This window comes from Carassius gibelio, chromosome A10, assembly GCF_023724105.1.
Source record: "Carassius gibelio isolate Cgi1373 ecotype wild population from Czech Republic chromosome A10, carGib1.2-hapl.c, whole genome shotgun sequence".
NCBI lineage: Eukaryota > Metazoa > Chordata > Actinopteri > Cypriniformes > Cyprinidae > Carassius > Carassius gibelio.
The window spans coordinates 14796811-14816846 of record NC_068380.1 but is presented as its reverse complement, the minus strand read 5'-3'; the positions used below and the strand labels follow the sequence as shown (position 1 = coordinate 14816846).

Below are 20036 nucleotides of genomic sequence, written 5' to 3'. Positions count from 1 at the left end.
GCCTCAGAGTCTCTCTGGAACAGCAGGCATTCAGACAATAGAGGAGTGTGAACGACGTGTGTGAATTTGCCCTTACAGTTCCTGCCCCGGCCTACAGGGGCGCTGCTGAGAATGAGTTTAAACACACACACACGTCCAGGTCCCCACTTGGTCAAAATTAAAAAAACTTCACCAGGGGCTTTTTCAGTTGATTTTAGCATGATTTAAGGCATGTCTAACAGGGGACCTGAAAAATGTCCCCTCTTAGCTCTGAGGTCCCCTGTTGGTGAGTGTGTAACGACACCATGGTCCCCTGTTGGATAGGTAGACAAGTACACGCACACACACACACACACACACACACACACACAATATATATATATATATATATATATATATATATATATATATATATATATATATATATATATATATATATATATATAAATTGCTAATCAGTCAATCAAATGGCAGCAACTCAATGCATTTAGGCATCTAGATGTGGTGAAGACGACTTGCTGAAGTTCAGTCCAAGCATCAGAATGGCAGAAAGGGGATTTAAGTGACTTTGAATCTGGAATGGTTGTTGGTGCCAGAAGGACTGGTCTGAGTATTTCAAAAACTGCTGATCTACCGGGATTTTCATGCACAACCATATCTAGGGTTTACAGAGAATGGTCAGAAAAAGAGAAAATATCCAGTGAGCGGCAGTTGTGTGGACGAAAATGCCTTGTTAATGTCAGAGGTCAGAGGAGAATGGGCAGACTGGTTAGAGATGATAGAAAGGCAACAGTAACTCAAATAACCACTCGTTACAACAAAGAATACCATCTGTGAACACACTACATGTCGAACCCTGAAGCAGATGGGCTACAGCAGCAGAAGACCACACCAGGTGCCGCTTCTGTCAGCTAAGAACAGGAAACGGAGGCTACAATTCGCACAGGTTTACCAGAATTGGACAATAGAAGATTGGAAAAACATTGCCTTGTCTGATGAGTCTAGATATATAATTAAATTTCTTTCTTCTGTTCATCTTCACCTCACAGGAACAGACTTTTTTTTTAAAGATGACACATTGTTGTCTTTAACCTTGAGAGCTGCAGCTTTGTCACTTTAAGTGAAAGAGCCTCTGTATCGAGATGTGCCGGGATGAGAGGCAATAAGATAATTGTTTGAAAAATACACCTGCTGGGTTCAAATCAATTATAACACTCTTGGTTTCGTATAGCATTGATAATTATAGGAGTAATCATTTGCAATTCAACCATGCAGTCAGATGAAATGCGATACACAGATACATGTGACACTGCACCGCCTCTCTCTCGAGTGGTAATGGATATCAGTTCCGATGCAGATGTATTTGTGGGCGGCTTAGTGTTTGCGAGGTATACTTCTGGAAATTTTGTGTATTTGTGTGTCTGCAGACTGCAGAGGAAAGGCACCAGCCAGGCAGTGGTTTACTGCAATCACACATTCAATCATGACCCCCGTGAGGCATGGCATCAGGCATCAGCTGTGTTTGCATCTGCATGGGCCGGTAGGGATGAGAAAACGAAGGCCAAACATGGAACTACTCACGTCACCGACAGGTCCTGCCTGTGAGTGAAAGGCAATTACAAAAGGACCTATACCCCAGCTGATAACAGTTTGTTATCTGCCAGCGCTGACATCTAAAAAGAACAGAAACTACAGGGAGGGAAAAGACAGTTTTGCCAAGCCTGAAGGGGAGCAGTTTTTTCAGAGCATTGAGAACAATAGGGTAGCATGTTTCCCTTATGCAATTATTTAAATTTTATTTTTAATTGAGTTGAATAATTGAAAAAAGTATAGTTATCTATTCATTAAAAGACCAGGTGTAAGTGCCCTCCAAAACTGTACATTTTGTTAATGAAAACTATGATGAAAAATATTAGTTGACAACTTTTGTTCCAGACTCAGATGAGATGAAGGCAAGACAGCACCAATATCATAAAACTTTAACTGTGACTACAGTATATCAATATGCAATATGATTGGTGAAAAAAGACTAAAGAAGACTAAACAAGACTAAAATGTAGTTTCAAAAATTTTATCTATATCCAAGATCTCATTTATTTTCTACAACAAAATAGAGAAGAAGAAATATAGCTCTCCACGTTTTCATGCTTTGTGTTATGTTAAGCCAAGTTTAAATTCTCCTATCAGGGATTTGTTATCATTGTGAGTGTGAAATAATTGTGATTATCAGTTTAACTATCATGCAGCATGACTAAAATATGACTAAAAACATTTTTCATTTACTAATACTAGATTAAAATCTACTAAAACCTGACAACCTGACAACAAAACACATGATAGGTTGACTAAAAATAATACAAGACAATAAATAAACAAAAAGGACATTTACGACAGGACTAAGACTAAATGTAAAAAAAAAGCACTATTCATAACACATTTGAGACATGATTGCAATCAAATCACACACACCATTTCAGCAGATGGTTTGAAATGCAAAAAGGAGACGAGCATCTCTCTTTGCTATAACTACCACAAATGAAACTCACCTTTCAGCATTGCAACAAGTTCAAATCTTCATTAAAACTAGTGAATGCTAATTTCTCTAACCATTGCAAATTATGCTCTCTGGACTTTTGTGGACTTTGATCTTGAAATCAGATGATGATCAAAAAAAAAAAAGATGCTGTGCACATCCATTTCATTCAGTGACGTCAAGCCTGTTGCCTTTGCCTATAGCACGGGAACTGAAGATTGGATTTACGTTTATTTTGTGGTGGCGCATTTATTTAGCCAATGTAAATGGAAGAGTTTTAAATTGACATGTATGCATTTAGCAGTCACTTTTATCCAAAGTGACTTACAAAATAGGAACAAACTGATTAATCAAAGAGCCAACAATCATTGTAGTACATAATGCAGATTCATTACACAACTAGATCAAGAAACCAATTAGAGAAGAGAAGAAATGCAGAGGAGAATTTAATTAGTTTGTGCTTGTGTCCTGATATCCCTTACATTATTTCCCCACAACAGTAATACAAGTAAATTGGGGACATTAGGTTCTTTTGACATTTTCTGAAAATCTAAAAATGCATAAAGTTGTGTGGAAGGTGTAGGGATAGGGAAATACAGTTTGTACAATATAAAAACCAGTATGTCTGTGGAATGTCCCCATAAAACATAGAAACCTCTGTGTGTGCATGCGTGTGGGTGTGTGTATGGGTGTGTGTGTGTGTGTGCGTGCGTGTGTGCGTGCGTGCGTGTGTGCGAGCGTGTGTGTGTGTGCGTGTGGAAGAGTGTGGCTTGTGGAAGAGGTGTCTTCAGTTGCTTCTTGAAAGATGTGATGTCTCAGCAGTTTGGGTGGATGTTGGCAGCTCATTCCACCAGAGGAACAGAGAGGGTGTTCTGGAGAGTGACTTTTTGCCTCATCGTGAGGAAAAAACAAGGTGTCACTCATTCAGTGATCTGAGCTGGTGGGAGTGTAGTCAGTGTCAAAACTGTAAATTTGATTCTGGCCTCAACTGGGAGCCAGGTTTTTTTTTTTTACAAACTGGATTGCTATCTGATCAGAGAAAATGCTTGAAGTAACAAGTCTAAATAGGCCAAAGGGTACTTGGAAGGGGAGCATGCGTGGATCCTGCAACATTGACATGTGTATTGGTTTTAGGAAATATCTATTTATAAGAGAAGGCTTCAAGACCATATGCCTCAGGGTTGGTTTAAACATGGCTTTAGTTTTCGACAAATATATCATTTGCATGAAGAGAATATTCCCTCACTGTAAGGTTTATCCAAATTTCCAGTGAGCAGCTCATTGCTTCGTTGGCAATCAGAATATAATTCCAATAGTATAACTGTCCAAAGCTTGGAAAACCGCGTCCAGCGTTCCATCGCCTATAAATAAGGACAAGAAGACATTTGGCTTTCTGTCACACATCAAGGTCCCACGGGGAGCGAGGGAAAACCCAAAAGGAATAGCCTAGGCCATATTGTGCCTCATTACGGTTTAAGAGTTGCTGACACTGGTCTTCCTTCAAGCCCTTTGCCCCATTTGCCACCTGCTCTCTCATGCATGATAAGGTGGATGAGAAGTCCTCATTTGGTTTCTTGCATGACTCCACAATCTGGAGACTAGATTTCCTCATATTCAGACATCTCAGTCGGATATAGTTGGCCGGTCAATAGATGTGGCTCTAATTTGATTTAGAAGTTCTCATTAAGAGCTTAATAGCTTTGTAGGTTGAGGGCAGCCATCTGGCGGTGCAGCATCCTCACTGCAAAGCTGGCTTTGAGGCATGGCTGAGTGTCTGGTAGTAAGGGCATGTGAATCAATAGAGGACTCCCATACGACCTCATTACTTTGCAGAGGGCTGTAACTCAAGGCGATAGACCTATGAAATTTTAAACAACTTTACGAGATCCAGATGTTGTACTTCTTCCAAATAAATTCCCCCGGCAGTAAAATTCACAGGCCCCACTATTGCTTAGAATAAACATTTATGGAAAAGCACAGAAAGGCTGTTGGAGAAGATGCACTTCTTAGTTGCACCTGAAGCACCAAAGAGGCCTCAAGCAAGCCTTTTTGATTTCCACTGATAATCTGAGGAACTCTTGGAGAACTCAAAGTAGAACCATGAAATGTAAAGGTGCTTGGGGCCAGTTCGATTTAACTGACTCGTGTTTCGCCTATAAATAAACAATGTTCTCCACCCACTGTGATGTTGTCAGATAGCTCTGTTACTCCAAAGAACTATGGTCATACTGTCAACAAGTTATCATTTTTCACAGGCATTTAGCACAGATTGGATTTTGTTGTATGCGTGTGAACACCAAGGGTTTTGGCTGGTTAACATCTGGTCCAGTTAGTCCCTATTGGTAAATATTTTCTATATTATTTGAACACTATTAAGAAAACCTCAGTGATGCAATGTATGATTGGAAAAAAAAAAACATTTTTAGCCGAATAAAAGTCACAAAATGCAAAATTTCCAAAAAATTAATTCACGATTAATCATCTTGCAGTGAATGTCAGTTCTACTTTCTGAGTATAAATGATCATATGCAGTAAAAGACAGGACAATATGCAAGTGCTGTGAAAGTTTTGCCACAAACTCAACCAACTGGCTTCTTTCCTGCATAATTTCACATAAGTCTCTTCAGACCTCTGAACTTCTTCCCACAAAAATGGAAAAAAAAGGGCTCTCAAGTGATTGCAATTTTTAATTGCAAATTAATCGCACATAAATTTTGGATGTGGAATTACCCTCCAAAAGATCATCATTACTGTGTTAAAGGAGCTGTATGTAAGGAATCTATTACAATTAATCATAAAATGACCCTCATGTGTCACTAGACATTAAGAAATCATGTTCATTTCAAATACTTATCACTCACAACAGTAGTCCGACCAGGATAATGTCATTTTAAAAGTGGACTTGCAGCCCTCAACTGATGTTGATGGTGTCATTTTGTGTTTTGGCCTGACGCACCTCCCTCTGCCTATCTACCAATCACGAAGTCAGTAGTGTTTTGGGATCCGTGTTGCCAGCTTTGCTGTAACCTACCCTAATGCCAGTCGGATAAAAAAGACCTTGTTATAATTCAGAAATTCATCGTAACAAAGTCCGAAATAAAACCAGAATTTGTATTGGAGATGCTTTTGAAAGATGGAGACAGCTGAAAACGGAGAAGAATTTGAACAAAGACGCCGACGTTGCTAATTTTCTCCTGGACAGGTAAGATTCATCTATGCTTGGCTAACTTGTACTTGATGTCAATGGACATTTCATATATTCATGACAGTCGAACAAAGTTATGCATGTTTGTGCAAAGTAACAAAACGTTAGCTCACATGGAAGTATGCTAACATTAGCAATGCATTAAAGGAGCCTGTTTCTCTGTCATTATGCTGAGACGCTGAATAAAAAAACAACATTACGAGCATACATCTTTACGATTATACTGTCACATACGAGCATAAATCTTTACGATTATACTGTCACATACGAGCATAAATCTTTACGATTATACTGTCACATACGAGCATAAATCTTTACAATTAAATTTAACTAAAGACAATTAGTACATTTTTTAAATACATAATTACTTAAATATTACAAAATATCTCTCATGAAGCATAAATATGATTGACAGAAAAAAAACTTACTGTGTACGTCTGTTCGTCACTTGCCATTGGAAGCTCATTGAAGCAGCCTACATTTCTGCTGAATCCTGCAGCTCATCTGGCAACCTCGACTCAGGGGGTAAGGGGAGGGGATACACCGCTCCACAGTATTTTTATAGTGATTGCAGTACCAGTTTAGGCCACAATCCTACATACGGCTCCTCTTAATGAGTGAAGCATTGAGTAGACACTGTAAAAAGTAGCCTGAGAACTAAATATTTTGATTTAACATTGCATGAATATTCAAAATAAGTATGTATAATTTTTTAAATAATACTGAAATGTGAAAAAAAAAAACGTAATAAAAAGTCACTGTTTTATTGAGTGAGGGCATATAACTGCTTTCTAATAGGTTACGTCACGCAGTCAGTCACTGTCCTGCATCATGTTCGTCAGCAACTGCTTTCAGTGTTAGAAGATATATAGTTCTGGGCAAGGACTGGGTGCATTTAATGCCCTAATAATATCAACCTGTTATTTTGTTTATTGTAATCTATCACCCAATTCAGCAAATTAATTAGTATTTAACAGGCATTCTCAAATTAATACTGAATGCTGCGCTACGTCTGGTCATGTGACCTACAAAACACTTTCTCCTCTTAATTCAGAATTTTTCTTACATGAAATCTTACATGTACAGTTTTTTCTTACATTACAGGAATGACACAGGGTCACTTAATGAAATTGTGTGCCTATGTCAAAGCATTACTAGAATGATCCAGTGACAGCATGCCCCAAATAAATTTGGGTTGGACAACACTTCTCTTTCTGGTGGAGTATTAAACACAGTCTGTTATGTCTATGTAAATGTAAACAAATGAGGCAAGGCTTCATATGTCTAAATATTTACGGCCTTGATTTGTAGCTGTAGGTTCTTGTAGCCCAACTTGTTCTTACACCTTTGAAATCTGAGGAAAAAAGTATGTAGAGATGCTGAAGGTAAACACACATTTAAATCTTTGACATGTTTTTTATCTCTCACAAAATGACAGCTTGGCTTCAATTCATGGCTGTTTATTGTATTGCCAGACAACTGTAAACTCGAGCAGAGACACTGACAGTTCAGTCGACTCTGTGCTGTTGCCATTAGCAGAATGTGTGGATCACATGAAACAGGGGAGACTCGCTCAGTTCTCTCTCACAGGTTTGCAGTAAAAAGATGTCTATCTGTCACTGACTTGCTGGAGCAAACAGCAGCTATTTGTGCTGAATCTGTAGACAACTGGTAATCTAGTGCTGAGAGAAGCCTCGTGCCCCACCAGAGTGTCTGAGCGAAGCATGCTAACTAGCGCTCTGAGCTAACCTAATAACAAGAGGATTGGTGAGGCTAGTCAGATGCTTTGATGCTTATTTGAATTGTTTATAAATGTTTATGAAAATACTGTTCTTCCCTGGAAGGAGATTGCAATCATTTCTATGCTTTTGATGACCAATGATAAAGAAAAGTGAAGGGAATCGCGATTGCTTCATAGTGAATTGTTTGAGGCTCATACAAACAAATCTAAAGTAATCATCATCATTTCTTCTCTACAGGCAAGAGGCGGTCTTAGAAAATCTAAATAATGCTTATGTGTGAATTGTAAAAAATATTGCAGTACATAGATTTGGTGGCTTCTCAAACTATAGGCATTAGTTTTCAAGGCATATTTTGCGTATGGACCCGTTATGTCATTTATTCATAGATTGTGGACGTTTAGGGATTTCAATCGATTTGATTTTCTTAATTGTGTTAATTATGATATGCTGATTAATTAATCACAAATAATCACATACGGTATATCAATAATTGCTGAGAAAAGAACATCAAAAAGCAGTCATTAAAAGACATTATAGCAGATGAGTAAATAATTGGATAGATACTTCAATAATTAATTATAAACATTTATTATTATGTATTATTTATCATTATTAATATTATTATTTAATACATCTCATGTCTGAAATACCATAACCATTTCTTACAGACTAACCAATTTACAATATCGTATTTGATCATTCACACAGATCCTGATTCTGGAAGTCTTACAGACAATTGCACTTTTTTTTTCTTCTTGATTATATTTTAAATGAGATCGCAATCTAATTATATTAGTTCCTTTTTGCATATATTCCATATGTTTTCCAAGGCTACTTGTGATTTATTATTCTTCCCACCACTCTTTTTACTCTGCCTAACAGCTCGTTTTCTATAATATATATATATATATATATATATATATATATATATATATATATATATATATATATATATATATAATTTATCTATTCATGTTTGAATGTCATCAGTAATGCTATTTTCAAGCTGGTTTCTAATGGACTGGGGTCATGTGGTCCAGACTGGTGTAGCTGACAAAAGTGTCACTGTGGAACTTTAGGCTGGTAAATTTTCACTGGCCTGAGTCACATTGAAAATGGCTTTTAAATCAGCGTTAAAACGGTAGCTAGGAAAATAGTACTATGACTCGATGGATTTTCTTGCTCTTTGGGGAAGAAAACAGCACAGTGACTTTCTGATTGAGCTGTCATTGTTATTCTGGTGTTGACAGCACTGATTTCAGAAGAATGTGAGGAACTTCTATTTAAAAACAAAACATTACTTTACTTTTATGCATTTAGCAGACGCTTTTATCCAAAGTGACTTACAGTGCATTCAGGCTATCAATTTTTACATATCATGTGTTCCTGGGGAATCAAACCCCCAACCTTGTGCGTGATAGCGCAGTGCTCTACCAATTGAGCTACAGGAACACATTCCACAACATTCCGGAAAAAAAATACTAATTTGATTTTAGAGTTGATTGTGTAATCATTATACCATGATCCACTAAATATTGAAAAAGATTACTCAATTTATTTTCTGGGCAACACTTAGAATGTTGTACTATAGAACATTATAGATAAAAATTCAGAACATATACATAAATGACTTTCCAAATAATAATAACCATCTTCTCCTAACAACTAATTCTACAAATTCTTGATTAATACTACAAATCAAAATTCTGTCATATTGTTTATTTTACATATATAAATCTCTCAAAATACATACAAAATATAGAAGAAAGATGGTGTTCTTTTTAAAGTTAAAAAGAAATATTAAGATATATATTTTCCTTCTCCATAAAAATATTGCACTCTTTTTCTTCAGCATCTATGAAATTGGTTTCATTAATTTAAGCAAAAAACATCAGAAAGTTATGCATGACTCATAAAACATTTTTATGTTTTGATTAGAAAAAAAATCAACAAACCATTTAATTACTTCATACTCTTCTTGCTTATAGCATTTGGATTTCATATTCTCATATTTATTTCTATTATGTCTGCCTATGAGAGATGAGTTTCACAGCTTTATTATAATGTTCTCCTGCTAGCTTCTTTAATTTAGTCTTTTTATTCATCTGCACGTTATGCTATTTGCGTTTTCATGTACAGATGCCAGAATATAAATATGGCTGCAACTTCTATATTCAAAGTGCAGAATGGTATCGTAGGGATTGTACTATGTATCTGTCAACTCCTACATATGTTTGGTAAGAAGAATAACTCCCATTTCAATAACAACACAGTAACAATAAAAACACCTCAGTCAGCAGTGAATTTCCAAGCCTATAAGGATGTACTATTTATTTACCTCGACAAACAACATTCATCGGTCTCTTGGTATTCTAGTATGAAGGAACCACAGCTGTTTGTCCTAGCTGTAATATACCCTCGTATTCTGTCTGCAGTGTGTCTGTGTGTGCAGAGGAGAGTTTTAGCATGCTGTGGAGAGCGGCCCGACATTGCCCTGGAGTGCAGCAGGGTTATCATGGAGCCCCAGACACAGAGAGTTGTCTTTCGTTGTCAAATAGCCTGATGTACACCACGATATGCCTCATTCTCACATTCAGTTCTGGTCTTGTGAGTGTTTTGCTGTGTCTTAAAGCTTTGAGATTCTATATGAAAGAAGACTTTGATGACCGATGAAACACACACGCACACAAGCATCTGAGTTGTAAAGGCATTTGCAAGCATAAAATGGGTTTAGCCCAAGTGCAAAATACCACAGAAAGTCAAGCAAAAAAAAAAGGCTGTTCCATTTTGGCCAAACTCTTAGGCAGAATCACATTTATCCTATATTTCACAATGAATGTACTGTAGTCCCAGAATGCACTGCAATGACCTCAGTCAAATCAATTCAAGAAGGTGGACAATGCCATAGAAATGTAAATTATTGATGAGAGCAGCTCATATATATTTTCATTTTTAACACTATTGTATTATGTTACCTTGACATTCAATTACATTACAGGTGGTAACGCATTACAAGAAACAGATTACTTTTTTCAAGTAACTAGTAAAGTAATGCATTACCTTTTAATTTACAAGAAAATGTCAGTGTACTTTTTCAAATAAGTCAGAATCAGAAACGGAAAGAAATTTGTTTTAATGACATAAGCTTCCAGTACACATAAAAAACAACACACAGACACAAAAAAAAGAAACAAAAGAAAAAAAATATATAATATAATATATCTAAAAATATAAATAGATAAATACTGATAAATCAGAAAATAAATACATTGTATGAACAGTTGTGCTAGAGATGATAAAATGGAATAGAATAGAGTGAGATTAGGGAAGTACTATGATGGAGGTGGTAACAAATAAATATAAGGTTATTTCAAATTTTTATTGCATAAGTGGGAAACATTTAACTGTTCATGAGGTAGATTGCCTGGGGGAAGAAACTGTTCTTGTGCCTGGCTCTGAAGCGCCGGCCAGATGGCAAAATTGCAAAAAGGGAATAACTTGGATGTGAGAGATCCAGAGTTATTTTCTGAGCCCTTTTCCTCACTCTGGATGTATACAGTTCTTGAAGGGTGGCCAGGAACACCAATAATCCTTTCAGCAGTCCGAACCGTTCTCTGTAGTCTTCTGATTTCATATTTTGTAGCTGAACCAAACCAGACAGTTATTGAAGTGCACTGACTCAATGACGTGAGTAGAGTAGAACTGTTTTACCAGCTTTGTGGCAGGTTAACTTCCTCATCTGGTGAAGGAAGTACAAACTTTGTGGGCCCTTTTTAACAATGGAGTCAATGTGATTGTCTCACTTCAGGTCCTGAGAGATGGCACCAGTGAGGGGCACCACTGGGGGGCACCGGTGTAATAGGAGCAGCTTTTTGACATGAATTTCCCCAGTCTCACTAGCTGTTGCCTATCTGTCAGAAAGTTGGTGATCCACTGACAGATAGAGCTAGAAACAGAGAGCTGGGTTAGTTTGGTCTGGAGGGCTGTTGGGATGATGGTGCAATGATGATGGAGCATTTGAAGCAGGAAGGGACTTCACGCAACTTCAGAGATCTGTTGAAGATCTATAAAATAAAAAGATTGGGACCAGCTGGTCAGCACAGGTTTTCAGACAAACTGGTGTAACACCATCTCGGCCTGGTGCCTTTCTTCTTTTGTTCTTCCTGAAGACCTGGATCAGATCATCCTCACTGATTTGAAGTGCAGAAGGGAGGGAAGGGGGAATTGCAGGTGTTAAGAGTTGTATTGAGAGATGGTCAGAACGGGTGAGGGGGGTTTCAAATCTACAGTAAAACTCATTCAGGTCGTCAGCAAGTTGTTGATTCACCTCAGTGCAGGGGGATGGTGTCTTGTAACTTGTGATGGCTTTCAGACCTTTCAATACCGAAGTTGAGTCATTGGAAGTGAACTGATCTGCCCACTTTTTAGCGTAGGTCCTTTTAGCCACTCTGATCTCTTTATTCAGTGTGTTCCTGGCCTGATTGTACAAGACTCTGTCCCCATTTCTGTTTTTCTGGGAGAGCAGAAGAAGTTTGTTCGTTTTGTTGGGTAGAGAGTGGGGATTTGCAAGATGGATGCTAGGCAGTTGCGTTCGAAATCCAAATTTTCTGAGCTTGATGAGGCAGCTGCTTCGTCAAACAACAATGTTTAGCTAAACATCTGAATAATCGAAAACCGGTTGGAGAATTTGTGGTAGTGTTATGCAGAATGTTCAGCAGTTCATCCCTGGTGAAACTGATTGAGTACAAAAAACAAAAAAACTGGAAAAACTAACAAAAACCCTATAACAACTGGAGAGCCAAGCACCCTGGCTGCTACTGTATGTGTGGCGCCATCAGAACATTCAAATGTTTAGTAAGGGCGGGCGTACACGGTATGATTTTTGCTATAGTACGAGCTCATATAAAAAAAAATTCTCTCTGGAGAAAAACACAGATGCTCGCATGGTCACGATTCGTACCATGTGAGAATAATTACAGGCCAATCCAAGAACATTACAAGCACCTCCCAAACTCCCGATAATTTTCAAACAAGTAAAAAAAAATTGGTTGCTGTCATATGTGGCATATTCGCAGCGTATGTGCGCTTGAACAAGACGATTTGCCGATCCATCTGAAGTTGGTCAATCAGAAGATTATAAAACCCACATATTATGTACATAAATACTCTATATAGTAATCTATAAATATAGTATAAAAAATATAGTAAAGCTCTATTTTTAATTCCAAATTGTGCCAAATTTGCTGTTTTATGAATTGTATTTTGAGAAAAACAAACAGAAATTCTGAAATAGCCTTCTCACCTCGTATTGTATATGAAGAACCAAAATTCCATGCTTTTTCTGCTTTTCAGCCATTCTCTTTGCCATGTATTCGTTTCTTATTTTGGACATCAAATTTAACATTTGTTACATTGTTTTTTTTTGTTTGTTTTTTTGCTGAAGAGTGTTGAACTTTCTTCTGAACTTTCTATTCTTCATGTAGTCCAAAATGGCAGCACAGCTGACAGGTTTGTTTGAGCTTTGGAATTGGCATTTCTTTATTAATTAACTTTTGGTGTAAAAGGACTTTAACAATTGCCAAAAATAGAAGTTTTAGTTATAAAAACAAATTAGCCCATGCCAGATGAGAAAAAGTCATGCAAAATCACTTAACACGTTAGTTTCCCTAAAAAGTTATGTAGTTAGTTACTTTTATAGGACATTACACAATATAATGCATTACTTTTAAAAGTAACTTTCATCATAAAAAATAGGGCAAAAAATTTCTGGTGAATGGCTGCATAATTTTGAAGATCACATACCACTAAACACTACTTTTAATTAATAATGTTAACAAAAGCTAACGTGAGATAAAACATCTCAGGTTACGTAATGTAACCATGGGAACGAGACACTGCGTCCTCTAGGGGTTGCTATGGGTAACACCTCATCGTGACTCGTGTCTGAAGCATACATTATGGATAAATAGGCTGCCGGGAGAACACGTCAATCACTTCGTCATCTGAAGCTTGCGTCCAAAGCATGACAGGGAGCTAGAGGATGCAGTGTCTCATTCCTTACTCAGGGAACCATGGTTACATTCATAACCTGAAACGTTCTCTTTCAAGGGAACTTCGAACTGTGTCCCCTAGGGGTTGCTATGGGGAACAGTATGCCCACGCTGAAGGGAGTGCAGGCCAAAATCATGGTGAACTCTAAGTACCAACTCTGCCATTTCCATGGGAGTTGCCACTGAGATGTTAGACGGCTGTCCATGACACTACCCCTTACGACCAAAGGCCTAGGCAACATACCCAACTTACTTGTTAGAGCTGAAGGCTTGGAATCAAGAAAGATTCCTTTAAAGGGATACCATACAGGAGAGTAAAGCTCAAATTTATAAACCTCTGGCAAGGGGAGCATCACCTGAGGCAGCAAATACAAGAAGATTTCCGTAACTGCCACCTCCACTTCCTGCTCGATGCTTTAGCAATAAGGGATATCCAAGCGACCAGGAAGCCCCTCAGGGTGGGCTGGTAGGACATCCATGAAATTCCTTGCAGTGCCGGGCCTGATGATCAAGAAGGCTCCTGCAGAAACCTGTGATCTTGGCCACTTGATACCGGAAACATGAAGCCGGAATCAGGGCTATCATACCGGCTGGACATAATGCAGACGAGTGTTTAGTAAACACTGTAATTGAGCACTGCAAAGAAAACTCATAGAGGATTAGTACACACATAATTTGATAAATATGGCTGTTTGCTGTTGACGGCTCCGTCACTATATTCTTTTCATTGACTATTTTTAACTTAAAAATCAATTTTATACATCATTGTTTCCGTTTATATAACGCGTGAATATATCCTCTATTGTATTCTACAACAAAAACAATCAGAGCGCCTCGCTATCACTAGTTTTATTTTGATCTCCCGGGTCCGCTATTAGCTTTTAGCCAGTTAGCATCAGCAAGCGTGGTTGCTGCTAACTGAGCTTACATTGCTAATACTCTATTCTCACACATTACCACTGCTGTACTCACTGTTACTTGCTTTAATGGCGGATGAATGTCTCCACTCTGTGCACCTCGAGCTCGAGGCCGTGGGGAAGCAGATTCGCGACCTGGAACAGAGGCAGGCCAAGCTGAGAGAGCGGAGAGCCGCGCTGGAATCATCCCGGGCTGACGCTCACAAGTCCGGGGTAAGTATACAGCGTGCTGTTAACGGTCCCACCACGTCTACTCCGTGTGTTTCTCTGCGCAGGCCCGGTGCACCCAGGACGCGATCTTCCCAGATGTCCTTCACTGCGACGCCGGGACACCACGGACCCTGGGTGCATCCACAGCGGAGGACGCGAGCCGGGTCCCGGGCGACTACTTCTCCCCCTCCTGCCTTCGAGCTCTCCATCCAGAACCGCTTCGCTCCCCTCCGCGAGACAGGACGCGACGCTGTGATCATCGGAGACTCCATCGTCCGACACGTAAGTGCTACGTTAGCCGAAGGTAAAGTGCACACTCATTGTTTGCCTGGTGCTCGTGTTCTCGATGTTTCTGCGCAGATACCCGCGATCCTGAAGGACGGCGAGAGCCCCAGAGCGGTCGTGCTTCACGCCGGGGTTAACGACACCACGCTGCGGCAGACGGAGACGCTGAAGAGGGACTTCAGGAGCCTGATCGAGACGGTTCGCAGCACGACGCCCGCGGCGACGATCGTCGTGTCAGGACCACTGCCCACGTATCGACGAGGACACGAAAGGTTCAGTAGACTTTTTGCTTTAAATGAATGGTTGTTGTCATGGTGTAAAGAACAGAAACTGCTATTTGTTAATAACTGGAATCTTTTCTGGGAGCGTCCTAGACTGTTTCGCGCTGATGGATTACACCCCAGCAGAATTGGAGCGGAGCTTCTCTCTGACAACATCTCCAGGATACTTCGCTCCATGTGACTAGTAAGACAATTCTCAAATAACCATTATGATGAGTTTTGTTCCACCCGCTTAAATGCTAAAGGTACTTGCGCTGTAAAACCTATTAAGACTGTGTCTGTTCCCCGAATAGTGAGGTCAAAATATAAATATAATGTAGGATCTAGAAAAAATCTTATCGTAATTAAACCAGAAAAATGTAAAGTAAATGAACAAAAACAATTTTTAAAGTTTGGGCTCATAAATATTAGATCACTCGCACCAAAAGCAGTTATTGTAAATGAAATGATCACAGATAATAGTTTTGAATTACTCTGCTTGACTGAAACCTGGCTAAAACCAAATGATTATTTTGGTCTAAATGAGTCTACTCCACCAAACTACTGTTATAAGCATGAGCCCCGTCAGACTGGTCGTGGCGGGGGTGTTGCAACAATATATAGTGATATTCTCAATGTTACCCAGAAAACAGGATACAGGTTTAACTCATTTGAAATACTTCTGCTAAATGTTACTCTGTCAGACATGCAAAAGAAATCTAATGTATCTCTTGCTCTGGCTACTGTGTATAGACCACCAGGGCCGTATACAGAATTCCTGAAAGAATTTGCAGATTTCCTCTCAGACCTTCTAGTTACAGTTGATAAGGCGCTAATCATGGGAGATTTTAATATTCACGTTGATAATGCAAATGATACATTAGGACTTGCGTTTACTGACCTAATAAACTCCTTTGGAGTCAAGCAAAATGTCACCGGGCCCACTCATCGTTTTAATCATACACTAGATTTAATTATATCGCATGGAATCGATCTTACTGCTATAGATATTGTACCTCAAAGTGATGATATTACAGACCATTTCCTTGTATCGTGCATGCTGCGTATAACTGATATTAACTATATGTCGCAGCGTTACCGTCTGGGCAGAACTATTGTTCCAGCCACCAAAGAAAGATTCGCAAATAACCTGCCTGATCTATCTCAACTGCTAATTGTACCCAAAAATACACACGAATTAGACGAAATTACTGACAACATGGGCACTATTTTCTCTAATACATTAGAAGCTGTTGCCCCAATCAAATTGAAAAAAGTTAGAGAAAAACGTACTGTACCATGGTATAACAGTAATACTCACTCTCTCAAGAAATTAACTCGTAGTCTTGAACGCAAATGGAGAAAAACTAACTTAGAAGTTTTTAGAATTGCATGGAAAAACAGTATGTCCAGCTATAGACAGGCTCTAAAAACTGCTAGGGCAGAGCATATACACAAACTCATTGAAAATAACCAAAACAATCCTAGGTTTTTATTTAGCACAGTGGCTAAGTTAACAAATTACCAGATGCCACCTGATTCAAATATTCCACCAACGTTAAATAGTAATGACTTTATGAATTTCTTCACTGATAAAATAGATAACATTAGAAATACAATAGCGAATGTAGATTCTACAGCGTCTAACACTTCAGTTTCATCCATCGCACCCAAAGATAAACTGCAGCGCTTTACAACCATAGGACAGGAAGAGCTAAATAAACTTATCACTGTATCTAAACCAACAACATGTTTATTAGATCCTGTACCCACTAAATTACTGAAAGAGCTGTTACCTGTAGCAGAAGAAACGCTTCTCAATATCATAAACTCGTCGTTAACTTTAGGACACGTCCCAAAACCATTCAAGCTGGCGGTTATCAAGCCTCTTATTAAGAAACCAAAACTAGATCCTAGTGTACTGGCAAATTATAGGCCTATTTCAAATCTTCCATTTATGTCTAAAATTTTAGAGAAAGTTGTGTCTGCTCAATTGAGCACCTTCCTGCATAAAAATGATATGTATGAAGAATTTCAGTCAGGTTTTAGGCCCCACCATAGCACAGAAACTGCACTTGTTAAAATTACAAATGACCTGCTCCTTGCGTCAGACCAAGGCTGCATCTCATTTCTAGTCTTACTTGATCTTAGTGCTGCGTTCGACACCATAGATCATGACATACTCATAGATCGATTACAAAACTATACAGGTATTCAAGGGCAGGCTCTAAGATGGTTTAGATCCTACCTGTCCGATCGCTACCATTTTGTTTACTTAAATGGGGAGTCATCTCATTTATCATCAGTAAAATATGGAGTACCACAAGGATCCGTCCTAGGTCCCCTTCTATTTTCAATATATATGTTGCCCCTTGGTAATATTATTAGAAAATACGGAATTAGCTTCCACTGTTATGCTGATGATACTCAGCTATATATCTCAACGAGACCAGATGAAACTTCCCAATTATCTAAGCTAACAGAGTGTGTTAAAAATGTAAAAGATTGGATGACACACAATTTTCTCCAATTAAATTCGGATAAGACAGAGATATTAATTATTGGACCAAAAAACACTACACAGAATCTTGTAGATTACAATCTGCAACTAGACGGATGCACTGTTACTTCCTCTACAGTCAGAAATCTGGGTGTTATATTAGACAGCAATTTGTCTTTTGAAAATCATATTTCCAATGTTACAAAAACTGCATTCTTCCATCTTAGAAACATTGCCAAGCTACGAAACATGTTATCTGTTTCTGATGCAGAAAAGCTAGTTCATGCATTCATGACCTCTAGACTGGACTATTGTAATGCACTTCTAGGTGGTTGTCCTGCTTCTTCAATAAACAAGCTACAGGTCGTCCAAAATGCAGCAGCTAGAGTCCTTATGAGGTCAAGAAAATATGATCATATTACCCCAATTTTACAGTCTCTGCACTGGCTACCTATTAAGTTCCGTATCAGTTACAAATTATCATTACTTACCTATAAGGCCCTAAATGGTTTAGCTCCAGCGTACCTAACTAGCCTTCTACCACGCTACAACCCATCACGCACCCTAAGGTCACAAAACGCTGGACTTTTGGTCGTTCCTAGGATAGCAAAGTCCACTAAAGGAGGTAGAGCTTTCTCACATTTGGCTCCCAAACTCTGGAATAGCCTTCCTGATAATGTTCGGGGTTCAGACACACTCTCTCTGTTTAAATCTAGATTAAAAACACATCTCTTTCGCCAAGCATTCGAATAATGTTTCTTTTTAATTGTGAGTGTAGTTGCATCTGTTCAAAGTTGCATTTTTATTCATTAGCTTGGGTTAAACTAATTTTACTTTGTTGGATCAGCAGCTATGCTAATGATGTCTGTATTTTGTTTCTATGTTTCGCCACGGGATTTACATCCCGTGGTAACTAGGATTTAAACAAGCTCCAGTCTGGATCCAGAACACCTGAGAAGAGATGATGCTGACCCTCAGAGGACCCCAGATGATGCTAACCCTGAATCAACAAACAGAACTAACAATTATTGCTAAATGTGTGACTGAATCATATAATAACTTAATAATATTGATAGTTCATCGTCTAGCTGACTACGTCTTGTATTATTATTATTATTATTTTTTCTAAAATCCTGTCAAATGTGCACAAACTACTAGCTACTACTAAATATTGTAGAGACATAATTTTCTGTAAAGTTGCTTTGTAACGATTTATTTTGTAAAAAGCGCTATACAAATAAACTTGAATTGAATTGAAAAATAATTTAAAAAATATAGAATAGAGCAGGGATCCTCAAATCTGGACCCCAAGATCCACTTTCCTGCAGAGTTTAGTGCTAACCCTAATCAAACACACCTGAGCATGCTAATCAGTGTCAATCAATGTCTTTGGGATCATTCGAAAATGGCAGACAGGTGACTTTAATCAGGGTTGGAGCTAAACTCTGCAGTGCATTGGACCTCCAGGGTAAGATTTGAGGAAGGGGGGAATAGAGAATAGAGATACATATATAGAATGGGTTTCATACTCACCCACCCTGGTTCCTGCGCTGGAGTCCCACTCAAAGGGCACCTCCTTTTAGTCCGGACCATCAGTAAGGTGGTTACTATGAACATAGAACCAACCAAAACATCATAGATCCAGCATAGGAGACTGTTATGCATGAAGTTCCCAATTAACCTCAGTCAGATGGAGAGCTGGTTTTTACAGAGGAATTAGGGAGGGGAGGATAAGGGCAGATGTAAAAACCCCCAAAGGGAATGAGTAGATACCATAGACTTTCGAAAATAAGCAAAAGGGTGGGAGCTGGTTGCTGAAGCCATGCCCACCTAGCGTGACGGCTGTGACAGCAGTGGCAATTCACCTGTCACTCAAGTGGCCATGCCCTTAATTATGCAGAACTTCAAGGCCTAATATAATTTAAACGGATGAGTTATAAAAAAATTCACCCCCTCACAGTTGTCATGAAGGGTAAAATTAGAAAATTATAGACCAAAATCATTTTTTGAACCAGGCTGAAAACATGTTTTTTTCTGCTGTAAAGTTGGGCATTTTAACATGGGGAGTCTATGGGATTGACTCTCTTTTGCAGCCAGCCTCAAGCGGCCAGTCGATGAATTGCAGTTTTAGTCACTTCCTTATTGGCTTCACTTGAGAGAGCGAGAGTATCGCTCTGATTCGGACAAGAATGCTGCCTCGTCAGGATCACATCCCTTAGGTCTTGCCTACCACCCTGTGACTCACGATTCCTCTTTCCCCTACCCACAGGTGGGGGAGGAGCACGAGTCACGACACTAGCCTTTTGTGTCCGTCACTGATCCTCAGATCAAGACGGACCAGGACCCCTATATTGT

General features: G+C 38.8%; 1 protein-coding gene across 1 annotated transcript; it reads left to right on the top strand.

The window, feature by feature from the left end:
• The first annotated feature begins 1121 nt into the window (after nucleotides 1–1121).
• Nucleotides 1122–18380, top strand: LOC128020654 (uncharacterized). Its single transcript, XM_052607264.1, has 6 exons — nucleotides 1122–1138; nucleotides 1407–1519; nucleotides 3335–3511; nucleotides 13592–13647; nucleotides 14532–14918; nucleotides 14997–18380. Exons 1-6 carry the CDS (start codon nucleotides 1122–1124, stop codon nucleotides 15381–15383), a joined length of 1137 nt encoding a protein of 378 aa, XP_052463224.1. The 3' UTR covers nucleotides 15384–18380.
• Nucleotides 18381–20036: the final 1656 nt, after the last annotated feature.